The sequence below is a fragment of the Phragmites australis genome, chromosome 2 (genome assembly GCF_958298935.1).
Source record: "Phragmites australis chromosome 2, lpPhrAust1.1, whole genome shotgun sequence".
Taxonomy (NCBI): domain Eukaryota; kingdom Viridiplantae; phylum Streptophyta; class Magnoliopsida; order Poales; family Poaceae; genus Phragmites; species Phragmites australis.
Window position 1 is genome coordinate 26,704,031 of NC_084922.1, and position 19,110 is coordinate 26,723,140.

Genomic DNA, 19,110 nt, shown 5'->3' on the forward strand with positions numbered 1-19,110 from the left:
TTCAGTACCAACATCTAATTTTCTATCCGGCAAGGAAGTACTTTCTCTCTTAAAAAAAGGAGGGAGGAGAGATAAACGGGGCTTTGTGAGAACGAGGCGACAACCATTGCGTAGATCATGCAGCCAAATAACACGCAATGGGCTAGCAACGACTAGTTTATGCGTCGAGCAGACGAATGATCAACCGACGGCTTCGACAGTTCAGTTTGGTTCGTGTTCTAGTTATATTTGCAGTTGACCTGCTCATTTACCACACCAATTGCCAGCCAATAAGTGATGCTGAACATGGCATTTGGTCAATCAAAAGAATGCCTACTAACCTTCCATCTGACTAGGAGTACTCCTATGTTTACAGACTTTTTACAGTCACTGAAAACTGGTTCTGCCGGAGATCCAGTTCAGTAAGACTGATATATATAGTAGACGATGATCGTTGTAGAACTTGTAAGAAAAAATCATTTGTAGACTACCTGTAGCTGTTCATGGCCCGTTCTGAATGAATAAAACTGCAGGAAACATACCAGCATTTTGAGTGGCGCGCGTAAGCAGCAAAAAGGAGCTCAGGGATGGCCTGATTCGTCATCCTCACCCCGCCCCACTCTCTGGCTGCTCTGCTCTGGAGAGAGTTGAGAGCGCGCGCAACCGTCGAGTATTCCATTCCAAGTAGAAAAGCAAGGCATTCCAGGCAGCCCAGCTCGACCTGCGCTGCTGCATGTGTCCCTTTGGTTTCTGCTGCTGTGCTTTGCACTGCGCTAGTCGGTGCAACCCGCGGTGCCAGCAAGGGAGCCGGCAACTCGCCGCCAGGCCCACGAAGCGACGAGAGCGGCCGGCGACTTGTGCCTCACGAGCAGAGCACCCCCGCGAAAAGGTCGTCGCGGCGGTGGCGTGCCCACCGCCCCACCCTGCACCGCTGTAGCTTACTGGTCCTCATTCTTTGATCTCTACTGCTAAACACGTGCACATTACAATACGGCTACGGTAGATTAAATTATGGTTACGGCACAGTACCATTAGCCGTACAAATTGGCTGCTCGCAGTGGCAAATCTAGAATAAAAATGATCGGCTCTCCGGGCTGACCTGTTAGGGCTTCGGTGTCTCGTTTGTTAAGTTAGAAAGTGTCACATGTGTATTATGTGAACACAAGGTAAATCCACTCTTGGCTACTCGAGAACACGTCGTCTTTTAGGTCAATAACTCTGGTGTTCTAATAATATTGGGGAAATTTTACGGTGGTCTCGGAGTAAATTAGGTCATCTATTTTTTGGATCGGATAATACAGATCAGTTAAAATACTAACCATTGTCTAGAGGTAGTATGGATAGTATATGAAAGGAGTATAGGTAGTATATGATATTTTTGAGAAAAAAAAAAAGAAATGGTATGAAAGTAATAACGTGCAAGCTCATGGGTTCAATGTATAGTACTGAAGATGTGCCACCCATCGGTCGAGGGTTTCTTCACCCATTGTGGCATGAACTCGACGCTCAAGGCGGTGTATGCCCATGGTCGATGCTGATGCTGCCCATTGCGTTCGACCAGCCGACCAACAGCTGGCTTATCGTCGAGGTATGGAAGACTGGGCTTGGCCTCAAGGAGAAGGCTCGGGCCGACGGTGTCATCGGGAGAGAGGAGATCACCGGGGTCGTGGAGAGGCTAATGCACCGAGATGCGGAGAAGGCCGAGGACATGAGGAGGAGAGCTGCGCTGCGTCTGAAGAGGGTGGATCCTCGTGGAAAAATATCACGTCTTTCATCAACTTCATTTCACAGTGAGATCTCTGAATGCTAACACTTCGGCAGTAGAAAGAAGCAATCAATTGGTGCAATAGAAGTGTTGTGATTGATTCCCAGAGAGTCAGTGTGATCTCTGAATGTTAACAGAATCTTCTTAGGCAAGAATAAAAAAGTTGCTTCATCCAGTTAGTAGCAGCTATTTTCAATTGTTCAAATCAACCTTTTGAGTCAAGCAGATTTGAAACCCTTCAGTAGCATTGTAAAATTCACAAGCATTTTCTGAAATCAATCCAAAAAAAATGTGAAACTTTCATCGATCACTAAAGTGTGAAATATCAGAAGAGTGGCATTGTAAAATTCAGAAGCATTTTCTGATATCAATCCAAAAAACTATGAAACATTCAGTCAATCATAGAAAGTGTGAAAATTCAGAAGAGTGGCATTGTAAAACTCACAAGCATTTTGTGAAATCAATCACAAAATTGTAGTAGTTACACCGAGGTTTATCAAGGTAGTAGCAAACATAACCGACATACCCCCGTTTGGATAGGCTTTTTTTCAGCTTTTCCCTAAAAAAACCAGAAGCTATCCAAATGACTAGCTTCTGGCCCCGGTTTCTGGTGGTTTTTGGCTAGCTGAGGAAACAGTTGTGGTTGAAATGAACTAAAAGCTGAGAAGCAGGTTCTGTCTGGTTTTTGTCTTTTGGGTGTGCTGAAAAGCTAAAAGTTTATTATAAAAGTCAACAACCACATCCGCTTCCTCAGCTAGTCAGAAGCTCCGAAGCCACAACCTATCCAAACGGGCCTATAGTATAATACTCCTGAGAACATAGTATCAAAAATGGGGAAAAAACGCTATCAAACTTTCTTGATTTCAAGTAGCCAACGCAAACCAGTCGTCTTCTAATCATAGCAGTAGCAACACAGTAGAAGTCCTACATAAGGTCCGGGATAGGTGTCGGTGGGTGCAGAGCAACACCCCCAAACTGATCAGTCGCGTGCGTGCATGTGGAGCGGAAGGGTCCACGGTCGGCGGGCTGGCGCGCTGGTGGTGCCCACCATGGTGGCAAGGGAGCGGCGTGTGGAGGGGCGATGGGAACGGGAGCGGTGTGGGCGGGGAGGCCGCATCTTCGATGAGGAGGCAGTTCTTCTTAGGGATGCCAGGGTGGTGCTCCCAGGAGAAGGGCACAGAGCTGGTGCCGTGGCCCCGAGGGGACAGCGACGGTGAGGAGGCCTCGGAGGAGACCGTCATGCGCGTTTTAGGGATATTTGGGTCAGCTTGTTTTCGATCGACATCGAGTTGGACAAATTACTACCATAATCTTGAATAATCTTGAATAGCATAGTGGGTAATTTTAACGAAATTATGATAATTACTAAAATGTCTAATTATGTGGATCGTCAAATTAAATTTATACTACCTCTCACCTCTAACTAGTATGGATCACCATAAAAAAAACTCTAAGATTGGCCCGACAATATTTCTTCATGGATCCGGCCCTGACTTGTGCCATCGATCTTTCAAAGTAGCATGTCAGAAAAGAGTATAAAGAAAGTTTTATGTACTAATAGCACTTCTTTAATGAATCAAATAGTTCGTTAAAAGTTTTAAAATTGCCTCACTAACTGTCAAGAAAAGGAGGGTTCGAGTCTCCTCCTTGAGCAGGCGGCCTCTATATAAGAAGCCCAGGGTCTGCAGGACTCTTCTCCCTCAGAGGCAGTCACAGGCACGAGCAGAAGGTTCCTGAGGGACACACAGGCACGAACGCAGGCATCAATGGCGGCCGACGGTTGCAACGGCAACAGCAAGGCGGCGCCGGCGGGCGTGGTGGTGCCGGATATCAAGTTCACCAAGCTCTTCATCAACGGCGAGTTCGTCGACGCCGTCTCCGGTACATTTATATACGCCTCATCTTTCTAATTTCTTTGTTGCTTGCTCTAGCTAGAAACATGTATCTCATCGTAATTTGCTTTCGTTTTCGCCCTAAAGCTCTGCGCCTCGTTTTCTCTATCTCAAACAACACATGAACTTTATTTATGGCCATATGCACATATATGAACGTCTATGATTTTGTCCCAAAAAAAAAAATTCCCCGTTCGAAAAAAATGAACGTCTATGATTAATTTACACATAGAAGCGAAAATACAGCTGAAAATTAAACTCCAGTAAAGAGTTGCAGAGCTAAAATTAATCAAGCATGGAACTTACAAACGATGCTGCTCCTGCTGCTGCATGTGTTGGGTTTGCATTTTGCATGTAATAATCTACCATCTTTGCTGAAATCTACTATTAGTAGATGCTCTTCTCTTGGTTGGGTTCGTCAACGTTAGTCCGGATGCTGCGCTAGATGTGTCCAGATACATGCCATGTTGTCACATGCTGATTCCCGTGCAACTTGGTGGTGGTGCATCGCCCAATCGATCTCAGCAGCAACAACAACAGTAACAAAAAAGAAAAGAAAAAAAAAGAAATGAAATGAAAAAGAAAAAGGAAAAAAAAACTTTGGTGGTCGATCGATGGTTCGCGCCGATAGGATGAATGGCCATAGCATAGCTAAGTCGTCACAGCTAAAATTCGACGGCTAAGAGCCTAAGATACATGCGTGTGCGTGCGACGAAGTTAAACCACATGAATTTTGACCAAACTTATAATTTCTCCGCGCGTATAAAACGCCTATACGTTCTCGAGAACAGTACGTTTATTAGCTTGTTGAACGATGCACGTACATATATACGCAAGTCGCATATCTATCATCATATCGATGGATGGTATGAATAGTCTCTTCCTCTTTGAACAGTCTAGTTTCTTTAGATTTCTCTGTTGTGGCACGACTAGGCAGGAAGGAACGAACATGTATCTGCATGCCTCCATCCATTGACACGCAAGGAGCAACGAAACAGACACGTTCCAACCGTCTTATTGTTCCGGTTGCATGCATGTTGCTCTCACGACGTCTGCACGCGAGAGAGACGTTACACAGTCAAAGTCAAATCAAGCTTGCCGCCTCACCGGCTTGCTACATGCCTACATGTGCCCCTCCCTCGCCTGAGGTGGCAACCCAAAAAAAAACTTTTTCTCCCTGAAAAAATGAAGAAAAGAAAGTCAAGGCATCTCATGGCTAAGATAAGTTTGCACGTTGCACAAAGCCTTGTACAACCGACCTAAGGATGCTCCGTCAAGGAAATAAATAATAAGCCATTTGTCTCAGGTATCAACCAGCACATACTCTATCACTTGATCACCGCTCATTCTTTGCGAGAAATTCATGACGATCACGTTCAATGCTTGCCATGCCATGTGTGCCTTCTTTCCGGCTTTCACTTTCTACAATAAAGCCAATGTCTTAAAAAGTTTCCCTAAAAATAGCATGCATAAAATATATCTTTCTTTTTATCAAAAACATTATCATTTCAACACAATCATATAACCTAGAAAAGGCAGCAACCCCGGTCACAAGTTTTCTCTTTTGCTTAGATTCAACGTCTAACAATTTTGGTTTATGGGACACATTAACATTTTTTCCCTTTCGAATAGTGACGGGATACGTGTTCTTCTTTCCTTCCCTTCTACAAATGTCAACTAAGTTTTGGCTAGCTAACAGCCACTGACGCTGACTGCTACATAAGTTGACTTTGATGTACATAAATAAGAGACATGACTTGTGACTTATTTCGGTGTGAATTTCATTTTGCAGCCAAGACCTTTGAGACGAGGGACCCACGGACAGGCGACGTGCTGGCCCATGTCGCAGAGGCAGACAAAGCCGACGTGGATCTGGCCGTCCAGGCCGCTAGGGAGGCCTTCGAGCACGGCAAGTGGCCCCGCATGTCAGGCTACGTAAGTAAACCACCATTTCTGAACACACAAAATTTTACTAGATTGGAACTTTGAATTCGAAAGAGAAGCGGAAATTTGTAGGGTAATAACCAAGGATTTTAATTTCGTTTTACAAAATTTTTCGTTCACCACTGAAAAGACTAAAATTCGTGAAATTTTACCAAAATCTCGATCATTTTTCATCCTCTATTCTGTAGGTCCCATGTGTCAGTGAAAGAAAATCTTAAAATTAGATATAACAATTTCCTTTGAAATTCACGAAATTTTACCAAAATTTCTGTGAAATTTTAATCCCTAGTAATAACAAAAGCATTAAGTGGTACAGCAATGCGCTGTAGCCTATCCGGCAAAATTGGTAATTGTAATTTGTGTCCGCAGGAGAGGGGCCGGATCATGAGCAAGTTTGCGGACTTGGTGGAGCAGCACACGGAGGAGCTGGCGGCGCTGGACGGTGCCGACGCCGGGAAGCTGCTGCTGCTGGGCAAGATCATCGACATCCCCGCGGCGGCGCAGATGCTGCGCTACTACGCGGGCGCGGCCGACAAGATCCACGGCGAGGTGCTTCGCGTTACCGGCAAGTACCAGGGGTACACGCTCAAGGAGCCCGTCGGCGTCGTCGGCGTCATCATCCCCTGGAACTTCCCCACCATGATGTTCTTCCTCAAGGTCAGCCCGGCCCTCGCCGCCGGGTGCACAGTCGTCGTCAAGCCCGCCGAGCAGACGCCGCTCTCCGCGCTCTACTACGCGCACCTCGCCAAGCTGGTACAATGCTCTTGCAAATGCAATCTGTTCTTGTGTTTAGATTAATCTGATATCCATGTGAATGTCGTCACGCAGGCTGGCATTCCCAATGGAGTGATCAACGTCGTCCCGGGGTTCGGTCCCACCGCCGGCGCTGCCCTCTCCTCCCACATGGACGTTGACACCGTGAGCACACCGATCACTAGTCAGAATCCTTGACACCAGCACATGCTTGCTCCGGTTCCTCACCAAAACACCATGACACCAGGTGGCCTTCACCGGCTCCACGGAGGTTGGTCGCGTCATCATGGAGTCAGCCGCGAGGAGCAACCTGAAGACGGTCTCGCTGGAGCTCGGCGGCAAGTCGCCGATGATCATCTTCGACGACGCGGACGTCGACATGGCCGTCAACCTGTCACGGCTCGCCATCTTCTTCAACAAGGCACGTGCCGCATGCAACAAGTGATCGATGTTCGGAAATCGAGCTCGGAAAGCTGTCCAGAGCAAACACAGGCAGCTGACTGACCGTGATATCGGTTGCCTGAACATTTTCAGGGGGAGATCTGCGTGGCCGGGTCGCGCGTTTACGTGCAGGAAGGTATCTACGACGAGTTCGTCAAGAAGGCCGTGGAGGCCGCGCAGAACTGGAAGGTCGGAGACCCTTTCGATGTCACCACCAACATGGGTCCCCAGGTCGATAAGGAGCAATTCGAGAGGGTGCTCAGGTACATCGAGCACGGCAAGGGCGAGGGTGCGACGCTGCTCACCGGCGGCAAGCCCACCGGCGACGGAGGGTACTACATTGAGCCTACCATCTTCGCAGATGTCAAGGTATTACATCCAATTGCTCAACAAATCAAATTACTTCCCTACAGTTAGAAAGGCTGACTGGCACGAACACGTGCTCACATGGATGGATTCACATTCACCAGGAGGACATGAAGATCGCGCAGGACGAGATCTTCGGCCCGGTGATGTGCCTCATGAAGTTCAAGTACGCACGCACGCGAAAAAACCTCACAGCCTCACATCAGAAGGGTTGTCACCGATGATGCATCCTGACCACTGACTGATCGCCATGCATCTTCTTTCCAGGACGGTTGACGAGGTCATAGAGAAGGCCAACAGCACCAGGTACGGGCTCGCCGCCGGGATCGTGACCAAGAGCCTGGACGTGGCCAACCGGGTGTCGCGGTCGGTGCGGGCCGGCACGGTGTGGGTGAACTGCTACTTCGCCTTCGACCCGGACGCGCCGTTCGGCGGGTACAAGATGAGCGGGTTTGGGCGGGACCAGGGGATGGCCGCCATTGACAAGTACCTGCAGGTCAAGAGCGTCATCACCGCGCTCCCGGACTCGCCATGGTACTGAGCGATCCAGCGCTGGGCAGTTCTTGTCTTGGTGTACGTGCAGTGTAGAGTCGCCGCTGGGGGCTCTGGTTTGTGTCCGCCTCAAGGTCTGTTGGGGGTGTGACCGTGTTGCTGGGCACGGTGTCGGAGATGTGCTCTGCGCACGGGAAGACGCCGAGAATGGCTGTGATCGACATCTTGGGGAAGTGTAGCGATGTGCATGGTTCATTCCACACAGCTGCAGAACATGAACGGGTGTTCCATACTTGCTCATTTATGCAGGCAGGAGTCACCGGTTTTTGTTTTGTGACATATGTAGTTATGTACTATATAAACTTTCCAATGTTTCACAAGTTTAGCTTGGAGTATGTCTTAATGCCAAGCTCTTTTTTTTGGGGGTTATTCGTCATGTACGAATATGTAATCCTACAGTAGTGGCCACGTATGTATGACTTACTAGTTGAACTACGAACGTGAAAATCTCACAATCTCACATCATTAAAATGTCAGAATCTTATTATTATTAATTGGAGGCTCCTTTTACACGTTAATACTCAAATGATGCGCGTTAGAAAAAAAAAGGAGAAATTCTCACAAAAATAGCAAAACATCTGACCATCGATTGGTGGACTCTAATCATTATTATCAACAATAGCCATTGGATCTAACATTTTCTAAATTATCCACATTTTACCATTATGAAAAAATATGCTAAAGTATCACAATACATGCTTCTAAATTACCCACATCTGCCATTATTGAAAAATTAATACAAACTACCCCTAATACATATTTCTACCACCTCTACCATTATGAAAAAGACTAACAAAAAGAACTCAAATACCTGCTTCTAAATTAACCACATCTACCGTTATAACAAAATTAACCCAAAGTGCCGCTGTCTTACAACGTTCCATATGTTTTTCACCTAAATATTAGCTATGTCTCTCTCGATTATGGCGTGGAGTCCAGAGACAAAACTAAAAAAAATAAAGGAAATATTATACTATCAATGGCCGTACACATATTAACTAATATTGTGAACATGAGGGAAAAAAATTTGCGCAAGAGTCTAATTCAGTAGAGGAATATAGTAAAGAAACGTTCTATTATCTATAGGTATTTCATCAAGTTCTATTATTCATGTATGTTCTAAAAATATTTCTAAGGGCTAGTCAGCTCTAACGAAACATTTTGCTTCATGAAAGTCCTTTAAAAAAAGAGTATCTGGACGCTTGACATACTGCTTCCGTACAAGTTGCATACCATGTGCCTTAAGCCCTGCGATTCATGTGCGAGCCATCATCCAAGTGCTTTGTTTGAACCTTTCAATCCTTGTGTGGTAAGGCACTAGTACGTGAAAAGGTTCGTGAAAGGTTGTACATACGACATTCTTCAAGCTGGATGGATCGCATTTTTTTGCACACTTTCAAGGCTGGGGTTGATACTGGACTACTAGTGTGGCAAGGATTACGGTGTTACACTAGCTACTATTTTTAGCCTTCATCCAAAAGACCTATTTGTCACACTAGGACAAGGATTGCTGCAGATATATTTGTCACAGGACAGTGTTTGCCTGTATTGTTGGTAGTCGGAAATCCATACGAAAAGATCTTTTTTTTTAAAAAAAACATACTTGGAACTAATATGATGAGCCAGGATAGCACAAGCACCACTATCCCACTCAGCACTGCACTGACAGCAGTTTAGTACTAGTTTACAACAAAAATAATGATCAGAACTTGAGACCAATTGGCCCAAGAACAGAGCCAGAACCATGATCACTTTGGAAACCTTCAGCAAACCACAGGCTCAGACCATCCACCATGAGACCAAAGCATCGATCAGTTCGAGAAATAGGTGACGAACAGCGTCGCGAACATGAGCAGGTAAGCGATCGCCTATCGCCTTGGCGTCGACTGTTAGAATATTTGCCTTGGTTGCTTCGGTTGCTCCCAGGATCGAGGCATGCATGTCGTGCATGGCACTGTGCAGATGCATGACGTCCTTGTGCGGAAAGCCAGCGCTCTTGCCGCGGTTACGCGATTCCTTTGATTGATTTCTGCTCCCCTTCCATATCTTCGGGATAGCTGTTTCTATAAATCGGTTGCTAAGATATGATAAGATTTGAACTATATATATGTAACCTGTATTCAACAAATCAATCTATCGCGTGAATTATTTCCGTCTTCATGATATCAGTTTGGTTCCCTCCCGTGACCTATCACCGCTTACGCTAATCAATGGCCACGGAAGACAACACCATCGACGCTGCCCACGCCGCTACAGCCGCACGCCAGGCTGAGATCGCACCCTATGCAGAGGCCACGCAACTCACCGAGGAAGCGCGCCTGGCCGCTGAAGCCTCACGCCGAGCTGAGGAGGCTGCAGCCACACGCCAGGCCGAGGAGGCTGAGGTCACGTGCAGCATCGCTCTTGCCGATGCGATCGCCGTCAGTGCCCTCCACGCACAAGCTATTTCCGTCCTCAACATCAAGGCACTCATCCCGTTTGTCCTCGACCCGTCTTCCCGAACTACTCCCGATGGTGTGGCCTCCACCTCGTCACCCTCGGCAAGTATACTCTCACCGATCACATGCTCTCCGATGACACCTTCCCCAACATCGCGCACAGGGTATAGATGGATAGCGTCGTCCGCTCTTGGTTGTACGACACCATCTCTGCCGATCTCTTGGACCTCGTGATGACCTCTGCCTCGTCTCCATCCTCCACCACACGCTTCGACGAGATGTCTAGCACACTGCTTCGTCCAGGGTAGCCTCACGCACTGTACCTGGATGCAGAGTTCCACAACTTCGTCCAGAGCAGCCTCTTTATCTCAGATTACTGTTGTAAGTTGAAGAGCATGGACGACGCCGTCAGCGACTTGGGTGAGCTAGTCCTAGATTGCACCCTCATCCTATCCGTCCTGCGTGGCCTCAATAAAAAAATTTCGTACATGTTGGTGTTGCTCAAACAGCAAAGGTCGTTCCCCACCTTCGTCGATGTTTGCTCCGACCATGATGACCAACAAGTTGGCCTCCTCTTCGACTGTTTTGGTTGCCGCCGCCGCTGTCAGTGGGCCACACCCTCCTAGTGCACCCGCTGGCACATGCGCACCTCCTGGTACACGTACCTCCAGCCAGGGCGCTCCTTCTACGACAGTCAGTGGCAATCGCCCCAATAATCGCTGTCATTGCGGCAACCGTGGTGGCCACAGCGGCAACAACAGCAGTGCAGCCAGCACAGGCGAACATGGTGTGTGGCCGTCCTTCTTCAACCCATGGATGGGGACATTTCAAATCTGGCCACACTCTGCACCCCATCCACCGAATGGTGCCCCCGGCCAGCAACTGCCCGCGTCCTCGTCTCAGCAGTCGCATGCTTCTTAGGCCTTCACTACGGTGCACCCTAGCGTGTTTGGTGCTCCCCTGCCTATCCTAGTGTGCACGTGGGGTTCCCAAGCATGTATGGCATGCCTCCTCACAGAGGTGCATCCCTGCAGCCGGCGCAACTATAGGCACATTGGCTGCCAATGCATGGCCCGGCTACTAGGATCAGGCCACCGTCGTCGATGCTTTCAACACGATGACACTCACATCGCCACCCATGTGCGACTGGTACATGGACTCTAGTGCCTCTTCACACCTAACATCAGACGCCGGTAACCTCTCTGTTTCCCATCCCACCTCACCTTGTACACCTTCCAATATCATCGTTGGTAACAGATCTATGCTACCTATCACTTCCACCGGTACCACTTTTATCCCAAACCCTCATGGTCCCTTTCACCTTCAGAATGTTCTTGTTACACCACAAATAATCAAAAACTTAATTTCGGTTCGTCAATTTACCATTGATAATAATTGTTCCGTTGAATTTGATTCGTATGGCCTTTCTGTGAAGGACCTGCGCACCCAAAGCGTGACCACCAAGTGCAATAACATCGTACCTCTCTATCATTCATTGTCGAGTTCCTCCGATCTGCATTCTTTCATCACTGCCGACTCCACCACACTTTGGCATCGCCGCCTTGGCCATCTTGGCTCCGAGGCACTCTCCAAACTAACTAGCAGTTCAACCATTTTATGTAATAATAGCACATCCGAGTCTCTCTGCCATGCATGTCAACTAGGCCATCATATTTGTATGCCTTTTACTACCTCTAGCTCTCAGGCTGTCAAGAATTTTGATTTAATACATTATGATCTTTGGACCTCCCCCATTGTTAGTGTGTCTGGTTACAAATATTAACTTGTTATTCTTGATGATTGCTCCCACTTCCCCTAGACATTTCCTTTGCGCTTCAAGACACTTTTTTGACTCTTTCGCATTTTTTCGCCTATGTCAAAACCCAGTTTGGTTCACCCATTAAGAGCGTGCATTGTGACAATGGTCGCGAGTTTGATAACTCCACCACCCGCACGTTCTTCCTTACTCACGGTGTTGCACCCCGCATGTCGTGTCCACACACCTCCCAGTAGAACGGCAAAGCCGAACACATTATCTGCTCCACCAACAATATCATGCATTCCTCATGTTCCAAGCCAGTCTACCCACCTCTTATTAGGTCGAGGCCCTTCATGCATCCACTTATCTCCTAAACCACCATCCCACCAAAACCTTACATTTTTTCACCCCATGCTTCGCCCTTTATGGCATTAATCCCTCGTATTCCCACCTACGTGTCTTTGGGTGCCGGTGCTACCCCAATCTTTCCTCCACGGCTGCTAACAAACTTTCACCGCACTCCATCATGTGTGTCTTTCTTGGCTATCCCTCAGAACACAAGGGTTACCGGTGTCTTGATTTATCCTCGAATCGGATTCTTATATCCCGGCATGTAACATTTGATGAGTAATCTTTTCCGTTTGCTAACCTGACAGATCCACCGTCACCTGTTGTGTTTGTTTTTTGTTGGACATGGACTCGTTGTCGCTACCCATTGGGTTGCCATCTCCTGTAGGTTCTATGGCCGGTGCTGCTACCCTCGTCGTCATCTTGTCATGGTCTACTACCAGCAGCGTTGGCCGTCCCGACGCTTCTCCAGCACCTAGCCTGCCTGCTAGCATTGCTACCCCCATCGGCATCTTGCCACGGGCTACTGCCAATAGCACTAGTCATCTCGACGTTTCTCTGGTGTCCGGCCCACCTGCTCGCACTGTTGCCCCCGTTGGCTCTGTCCAACGGGCTGTTGCCAGCCGCGCCGAGCGCCATGCCGCGTCCCCAGACATGCCTCATGGCCACTTTGTGTACCCTAGTGTACCTACCTAGGCTGCTAGTTCGGTTGCCCCTGTTGACTTCTCTCAGTCGCGGGTTGTTGCCAACCAAGCTAATTGCCTTCCGCCATCGGCCGTTCCAATTATGCTAGTGCAGAATGAGCACTGCATGGTCACTCTAGGGAAGTCTGGTTTTTTTCTTCCTATGGATCGCCTGACACTTCATGCCTTAGTGGGCTCTCCTATCCCAAAGACGTATCGTGACCCCCTATCTGATCCAAACTAGCATCTTGCGATGACAGAGGAATTTGATGCTCTCCAGACCAACCATACTTGGGATCTCATTTCGCGCCCTGATGGCGCAGATATTGTCACCGGCAAGTGGGTTTTTCGTCACAAGTTTCTCCCATATGGTTCTCTTTATGGGTACAAGGCTCACTAGGTTCTACACGGTTTTACGCAGCAGCCTGTGGTGATTTTGATGAGACTTTCAGTCCAGTTGTTAAACCTGTCACCATCCATACTGTTCTTACATTGGCCCTTTCTCGAGACTGGCTGATTCATCAGCTTGACATTAAGAATGCTTTTCTCCATGGGGCTCTTTCCGAAACAATCTATTGTGAGCAGCCCTCCAGATTTGTTGATCCAGCCCGATCAGATCATATTTTTCACCTCAACAAGTCGCTTTATGGTCTGAAGCAGACGCCCCGTGTTTGGTACAGTCGCTTTGCCTCCTATATCTTCTCACTTGGTTTTATGGAAGCAAAGTCCGATACATCTCTGTTTGTGCTTCGTTGTAGCCCTAATATGGCATATTTGGTACTCTATGTGGATGACATCATTCTGACTGCTTCTTCGGCTGAACTCCTTCATCGGATCATCGCAGCTCTTCAACAGGAATTTTCCATGAAGGATCTTGGCAACCTACATCATTTTTTGGGTATCTCAGTCAGTCGTCAGGATTGCTCGTTGTTTCTCTCCAAGCGGCACTACATCCTTGATATCTTGGAACAGGCTGGGATGTCTGAATACAAACCCTGCAGCACACCTGTCGACACTCATTCCAAGCTCTCTGCAGTCTTGCTGGTGCTCTGCAGTACTTGACTTTCACTCGTCCAAACATTACATATGCAGCTCAACATATGTGTCTCTACATGCACGATACCCGTGAGACTCATCTTGCGCTGGTAAAGCGCATCCAACGCTATCTCCAGGGCACTCTCGATTACGACCTCTTTCTTCACTGGACCTCCCCTACCGAGTTGGTTGTCTATTTTGATGCTGACTGGGCTGGTTGTCCTAAAACACGCAAGTCCACCTCGGGCTATGGCATCTTTCTTGGTGACAATTTGGTCTCTTGGTCCTTGAAGCGCCAACAGATAGTCTCACGATCCAGTGCCGAAGCAGAGTATCGTGTTATGGCTAACGCTGTTGCTGAAGCTACCTGGTTGCGCCAGCTACTCATGGAGCTCCACAGTCCACTATAGCATGCTACCCTAGTATATTGTGATAACATCGGTGCTGTCTACCTCTCCAGCAAACCTGTTCAACATCAATGAACAAAACATGTGGAGATCGATCTATACTTCGTTCGCGAGCGCGTTGCTATTGGAGACGTCCATGTTCTTCATGTCCCGACTACATCGCAATACGCCGACATATTCACAAAAGGATTGCCTTCTTCCTTTTTTTTTTAGAATTTTGGTCCAGCCTCAATTTCGAGTGTCAGCCGTTTTGACTGTGGGGGCGTGTTAGAATATTTTCCTTTGGTTGCTACGGCTGCTCCTAGGATCAAGGCATGCATGTCATGCGTGGCACTGTGCGGACGCATGATGTCCTTGTGCGGAAGGCCAGCGCTCTTGCCGCGGTTACGTGATTCCTTTGATTGATTTCTGCTCCCCTTCCATATCTTCGGATAGCTGTTTCTATGGTTACTAAGATATGGTAAGGTTTGAGGTATATATGTAACATGTATTCAACAAATCACTCTATCGCGTGAATTATTTCCGTCTTCATCGACCACCCACGCTGCCACCGCCATTGCTACCTGTTTCGACTTGTCCTGCGTCATGGATACCTACATGAGCCCAGAGAAGAAGAAGATGGTGAATCATGTACGCCTTGATAGGCGCCATCTTTGCTAGCCAATGCAAAGTCGCTCAACAGAACCAATCTATCTATTGTATTACTATTTGAGCGTTAAAAAGAGCCACCATGTTTGCTCTCAATATCACGAAATTAACACGTTAATCGACAAAAAATCTAGATCACTTATTGTTATGATAATCTAATAGTCTAGATTAAATAAAGAGTCAATATCAAATATAATTAATAAATAGCTAAATTCAAATTTTAAAATTATGGAAATTAGTAGTTCGATTTCCATACGGTTTGGAAAGCGAAATATCTAAATAAAGAGTCTAAATAAATAATAATAATAATAATAATAATAATAATAATAATAATAATAATAATAATTGAAATTGGGGCTAGAATAAAAAAAAGAATAATCCATATCAAATATAGTCTTAGAAAAAATCAAATTATTATAAAAATTAAATACATAAATATCTCATAAAAAGAGCTAAAGAGACTAATTTTTAATCAAAGATTATCATGATAAAATATTATAGCGAGATTAGTCACGTTATTAAGTACGTATCACCTTACTAATTTTTCTTATATTAATATATAATCAACAGGGAACATCTTACTATCCACTCAACAGGTCTTCTAGTTAGATGTTTCCGGCAACGCAATTCAAACTTTGAGGAATTGCTGGGGTATGTGTATGTAGGCGTCAGCCTGGAAGAACAGAGCAAGCAAACAGTGAAGAGTTGTCGGTGTGCTCAGTTTGATCAGGACTGGAGGAAAAAGAAGTTTGAAGGCAAGGGTGAATCGGTCAATCTGTTGATCCGTCCGGCTCGGCTGGATTGACTGGACATTCTGATGTTGAACTTTTGGTAGTACTATTGTCGTCTAGGGCCTGAAGTGTACATCATTTTGCACGAGTTCGGAACGTGTGGGATGACATTTTTTGGGCTTGGACGTAGCGATAGGGCCATTGGCGTGTAGAAATCATCAAGGATGAAGGGCGTTAGTCACAAGCAGAACAATGCTGACCGAGCACATGAGTTGCAGTTCCCGTGGAGACACGGTCGGCACACCAAGATAATGTGCAGTGCAATTTTCAGGCCCCACGGATCATAGGTTTTTTAAAAGATAGTTCCAATCCTTAGGGTTTTTTTCTCGATTAAACTCGTATGGAAAACAGGGATAAAGTTGTCAAATTCATATGGAATGCATTTTTATGGTCTTAATTTTGCAGGAACACAAACAGGAGCTCAAGTTTCATTTAATTTTTTCCGTTGAAAAGCCCAACACAATTTGCAAACACGGCCACAAGGTTTGGGTTTACACTCTATTACTACCGCTATTTCAATTTACTTCATTGTTTTTTACTGTAGTAAATTTGATCCTACGTTTTTTCTAAAAAGAATTTATAGATACTTAAAAATATACAATATTAGTAAAGTCTAGTAATATAAAATTTTTAAGTATCTATAAATTCTTTTTAGAAAGAAAAAATGCTTAGTCAAATTTGTTACAGTAAAATGCAGTGACAAGTAAATTAAAACGGAGGTAGTATTTTCTCAAAAATATATTTGTATCTGTGTTTTCCGTGTGAACCATCCAAAGGCAATACTTTAAAATTTTAATGTCCTGGTTTCCATAGTATGTGGGTTTTGTTCCTACATTTTTTATATTCATATATTTCTAATTTCAAACGCAGCACCAATCTGTTCTGTTGTTCAAGAAAGAATTGGTGCTATTGCGAAAAGAGCAAATGGAAATCTCGTTTGTGCCATCAAGACTTTGCCTATTTGATTGCCATAGTTCAGGTTTCGGATTTGCCTTTGAGATTTTACCATTTTTATTAGTTGTCTAAAAGTGGACTTTGCTTTTCTGCAACTTTTGACCTGCTGAGTAGGTAAATAAGTAAATTGGCACAAAACAGAGAAGAGGAAGCGTCGCCATGTTCTCAGCAAAAAGGAAGAACGGTGGTGGTAGCACGGTACCAAGGACTGAAATTTTACTAAATATAAACCTTACACCTGCTGAGATTTCAGGTAAGCGGAATTTCCGAAGAATCTCATTCGAATCCAAATTTAAACGAAAGAGTTTTTCTTTTCTCGAGGTGAAGATGAGCGTCCTTTTTGTGGTTCAGCTAAAAACCCTATTTTCGGTTAGGATTTTGGGTCCTTTCTACTGTTGTTAGACATCTTCTGTAGAAACATTTATTTTAATTCTTTCGCTTATTACCACTCAGATCGTCAAACATGATTGAGAGTTGAGATATTGCTGTAATGGTAAACTTATCAGGGTACATCATATGCATGCACATCATCAAACAAATTTTGACAACGAAGTGATCAGAAAGAACATATACATGAATGGAGTCGGGACTCAGAAGTTACGCGTCCGGAACAACTTACTGATATGATTCGTATTTGAATGGCATGGATTGCCTTGTGTAATTGTGAGGGCGCTACTTGTGTTTACGGAGTAGCATGGCTCAGGAACAATGATCGATATGAAAAATTCTTCAAAAATACATGTTGATAGATATACTTGTCAGATTACTTCATCTACGTGCACAATTGAAAGCTCAAATTCAAAGCCGAAGAAGTACCACATTTTTACATTATGCCAGAATGCCATACAGACATACAGTACTAGACAAACATAAATCATCCAAAGTATTTTCCATTGAAAACCCAAGAAGGGCCAAAGCTCTCTACATTATTCCTTATTCTGTTTGGACTGGCTACCTACAGATGATATAAAACAGGTGCATAATTTGCAGCATGGAGATGAAAATAGTAGCTGGCCGATCACCTCCTCTCAGGCAGTCAGGTGACACAGCTCCACCAATCTCCATGACTCCACATCCGCAGGTTCCGTAGTGTAAAGCGCAAGCTCAGAGAACTCAAATTGCAGTCCCGGTATGTCCGTGTCCAGCTCCTCGACCTTCTTCATTGCTGCTTCGTCTTCCTCCTCTGCTCGGTTTCCGTACATGAGGCTGAGATGCGGCACGTATGCTGCAATGACCCAAGTTAACTCATCAAGTTGGGATTTTTCCCGGCTGGGAACAAGATTCAGCTACTACACTAACGAGTTGGTCTCTGATAACCGAAGTGGCTGCAGCAGCGGTCGCTCGCTCGCTGTCATTACCTGACAAAAATCCAGAGAATTTGATGTAACAAAACCATGTGTGCAAATGGCTCTAAATCATACTGTACATGGTGGCATTTTGTCTGGAGTTGCACATCCAATTGGAAGCCCCAAACACTGGGCAAAGCAAACCTTTGGAACCATCGACCAGTCGCTGTGTCGCACTCGCGAATCCGGAGAATCGATCGCTACGAGGAGATGAGATGTGAAGCGAATTACCTCAGGGGTGGGTTCCAGTAGGAGGCAGCCACAGCGGTAGAAGCCCCGGGGGTTGCCATTGACCTGGGGGGCGGAGCCGGGGCGCGGTGAGGACGAGCGAGATGGCTTGGATTGTCTTCCCCATCTCCATCTCGTCGGCGAGGATGCCGCCGCCGCGCGAGACGGAGGCCCCTCCTGCGCCAGCGCCCACGCGAGCCACCCCTGGAAGCGCAGCAGCGGGAGCACCACTTCTGGGGCTGGATCCGCCGTTGGCACGGACCCGGCCACCGTCGCTGCAGCCTCCGAGGCCTCTCCGTCCTCATCCGCCGGCATGCACTCATCGAGCTACTTACCGTTGGCCACCTCCCACTCCTCCCACAGTAGCTGCGGCGCGTCCTCGTCCCTCGCCTTCTTACTCCTCGTCCCTCTCCCCTTCTGCGGTCGATACGACGGCGGCGGCGGCGCCACCACGATCACCGCGCGCACTGGCACGGGCGGGGTTGCGCGGGACTGCGTTGCTCTTGACTTTAACATCACCGTGACTTTATCACTGAGGCGATAATAATCAGAGGATCCTGACGCGGTTGCGCGGGGCGGACTCGAGCGGGGAGGGGCATTACCTCAGTGGTGTGACGGGTAATTTTACCTTAACTTCGTGAGAATTGGAAAAAGATTTACTGCTCTACTAAAATAAACTTAAACCATAATTTACTTTATAGAGTTAGGTATTTTGAAAATTAATGGAGCTAAGATGATGTGACATTATTTGGGCTTGAACGTAGGGAAGAGGCCACTGGTG

The 19,110-nt window shown here is 46.4% G+C and overlaps 2 protein-coding genes across 4 annotated transcripts; one reads left to right on the top strand and one right to left on the bottom strand.

Annotated features, from left to right (window-relative positions):
• Positions 1 to 3,453: 3,453 nt before the first annotated feature.
• Positions 3,454 to 8,061, top strand: LOC133906021 (aldehyde dehydrogenase family 2 member C4-like). Its single transcript, XM_062347824.1, has 8 exons — positions 3,454 to 3,625; positions 5,429 to 5,571; positions 5,950 to 6,333; positions 6,409 to 6,498; positions 6,581 to 6,754; positions 6,868 to 7,143; positions 7,245 to 7,306; positions 7,408 to 8,061. Exons 1-8 carry the CDS (start codon positions 3,511 to 3,513, stop codon positions 7,679 to 7,681), a joined length of 1,518 nt encoding a protein of 505 aa, XP_062203808.1. The 5' UTR covers positions 3,454 to 3,510; the 3' UTR covers positions 7,682 to 8,061.
• Positions 8,062 to 17,534: 9,473 nt separating this feature from the next.
• On the bottom strand, positions 17,535 to 18,903 carry LOC133909966 (uncharacterized). Of its 3 annotated transcripts, XM_062352492.1 has the most exons (3): positions 18,333 to 18,903; positions 18,055 to 18,113; positions 17,535 to 17,980 (listed from the first exon to the last, which is right to left on the bottom strand). In XM_062352492.1, the coding sequence occupies exons 1-3, from the start codon at positions 18,642 to 18,644 to the stop codon at positions 17,869 to 17,871; spliced, it is 483 nt and encodes a 160-aa protein (XP_062208476.1). In that variant the 5' UTR covers positions 18,645 to 18,903; the 3' UTR covers positions 17,535 to 17,868. The 3 variants fall into 3 exon arrangements, with proteins under 3 accessions (XP_062208476.1, XP_062208478.1, XP_062208477.1); XM_062352494.1 differs by lacking the exon at positions 18,055 to 18,113 and having other exon boundaries at positions 18,333 to 18,899; XM_062352493.1 differs by having other exon boundaries at positions 17,535 to 18,113; positions 18,333 to 18,899.
• Positions 18,904 to 19,110: the final 207 nt, after the last annotated feature.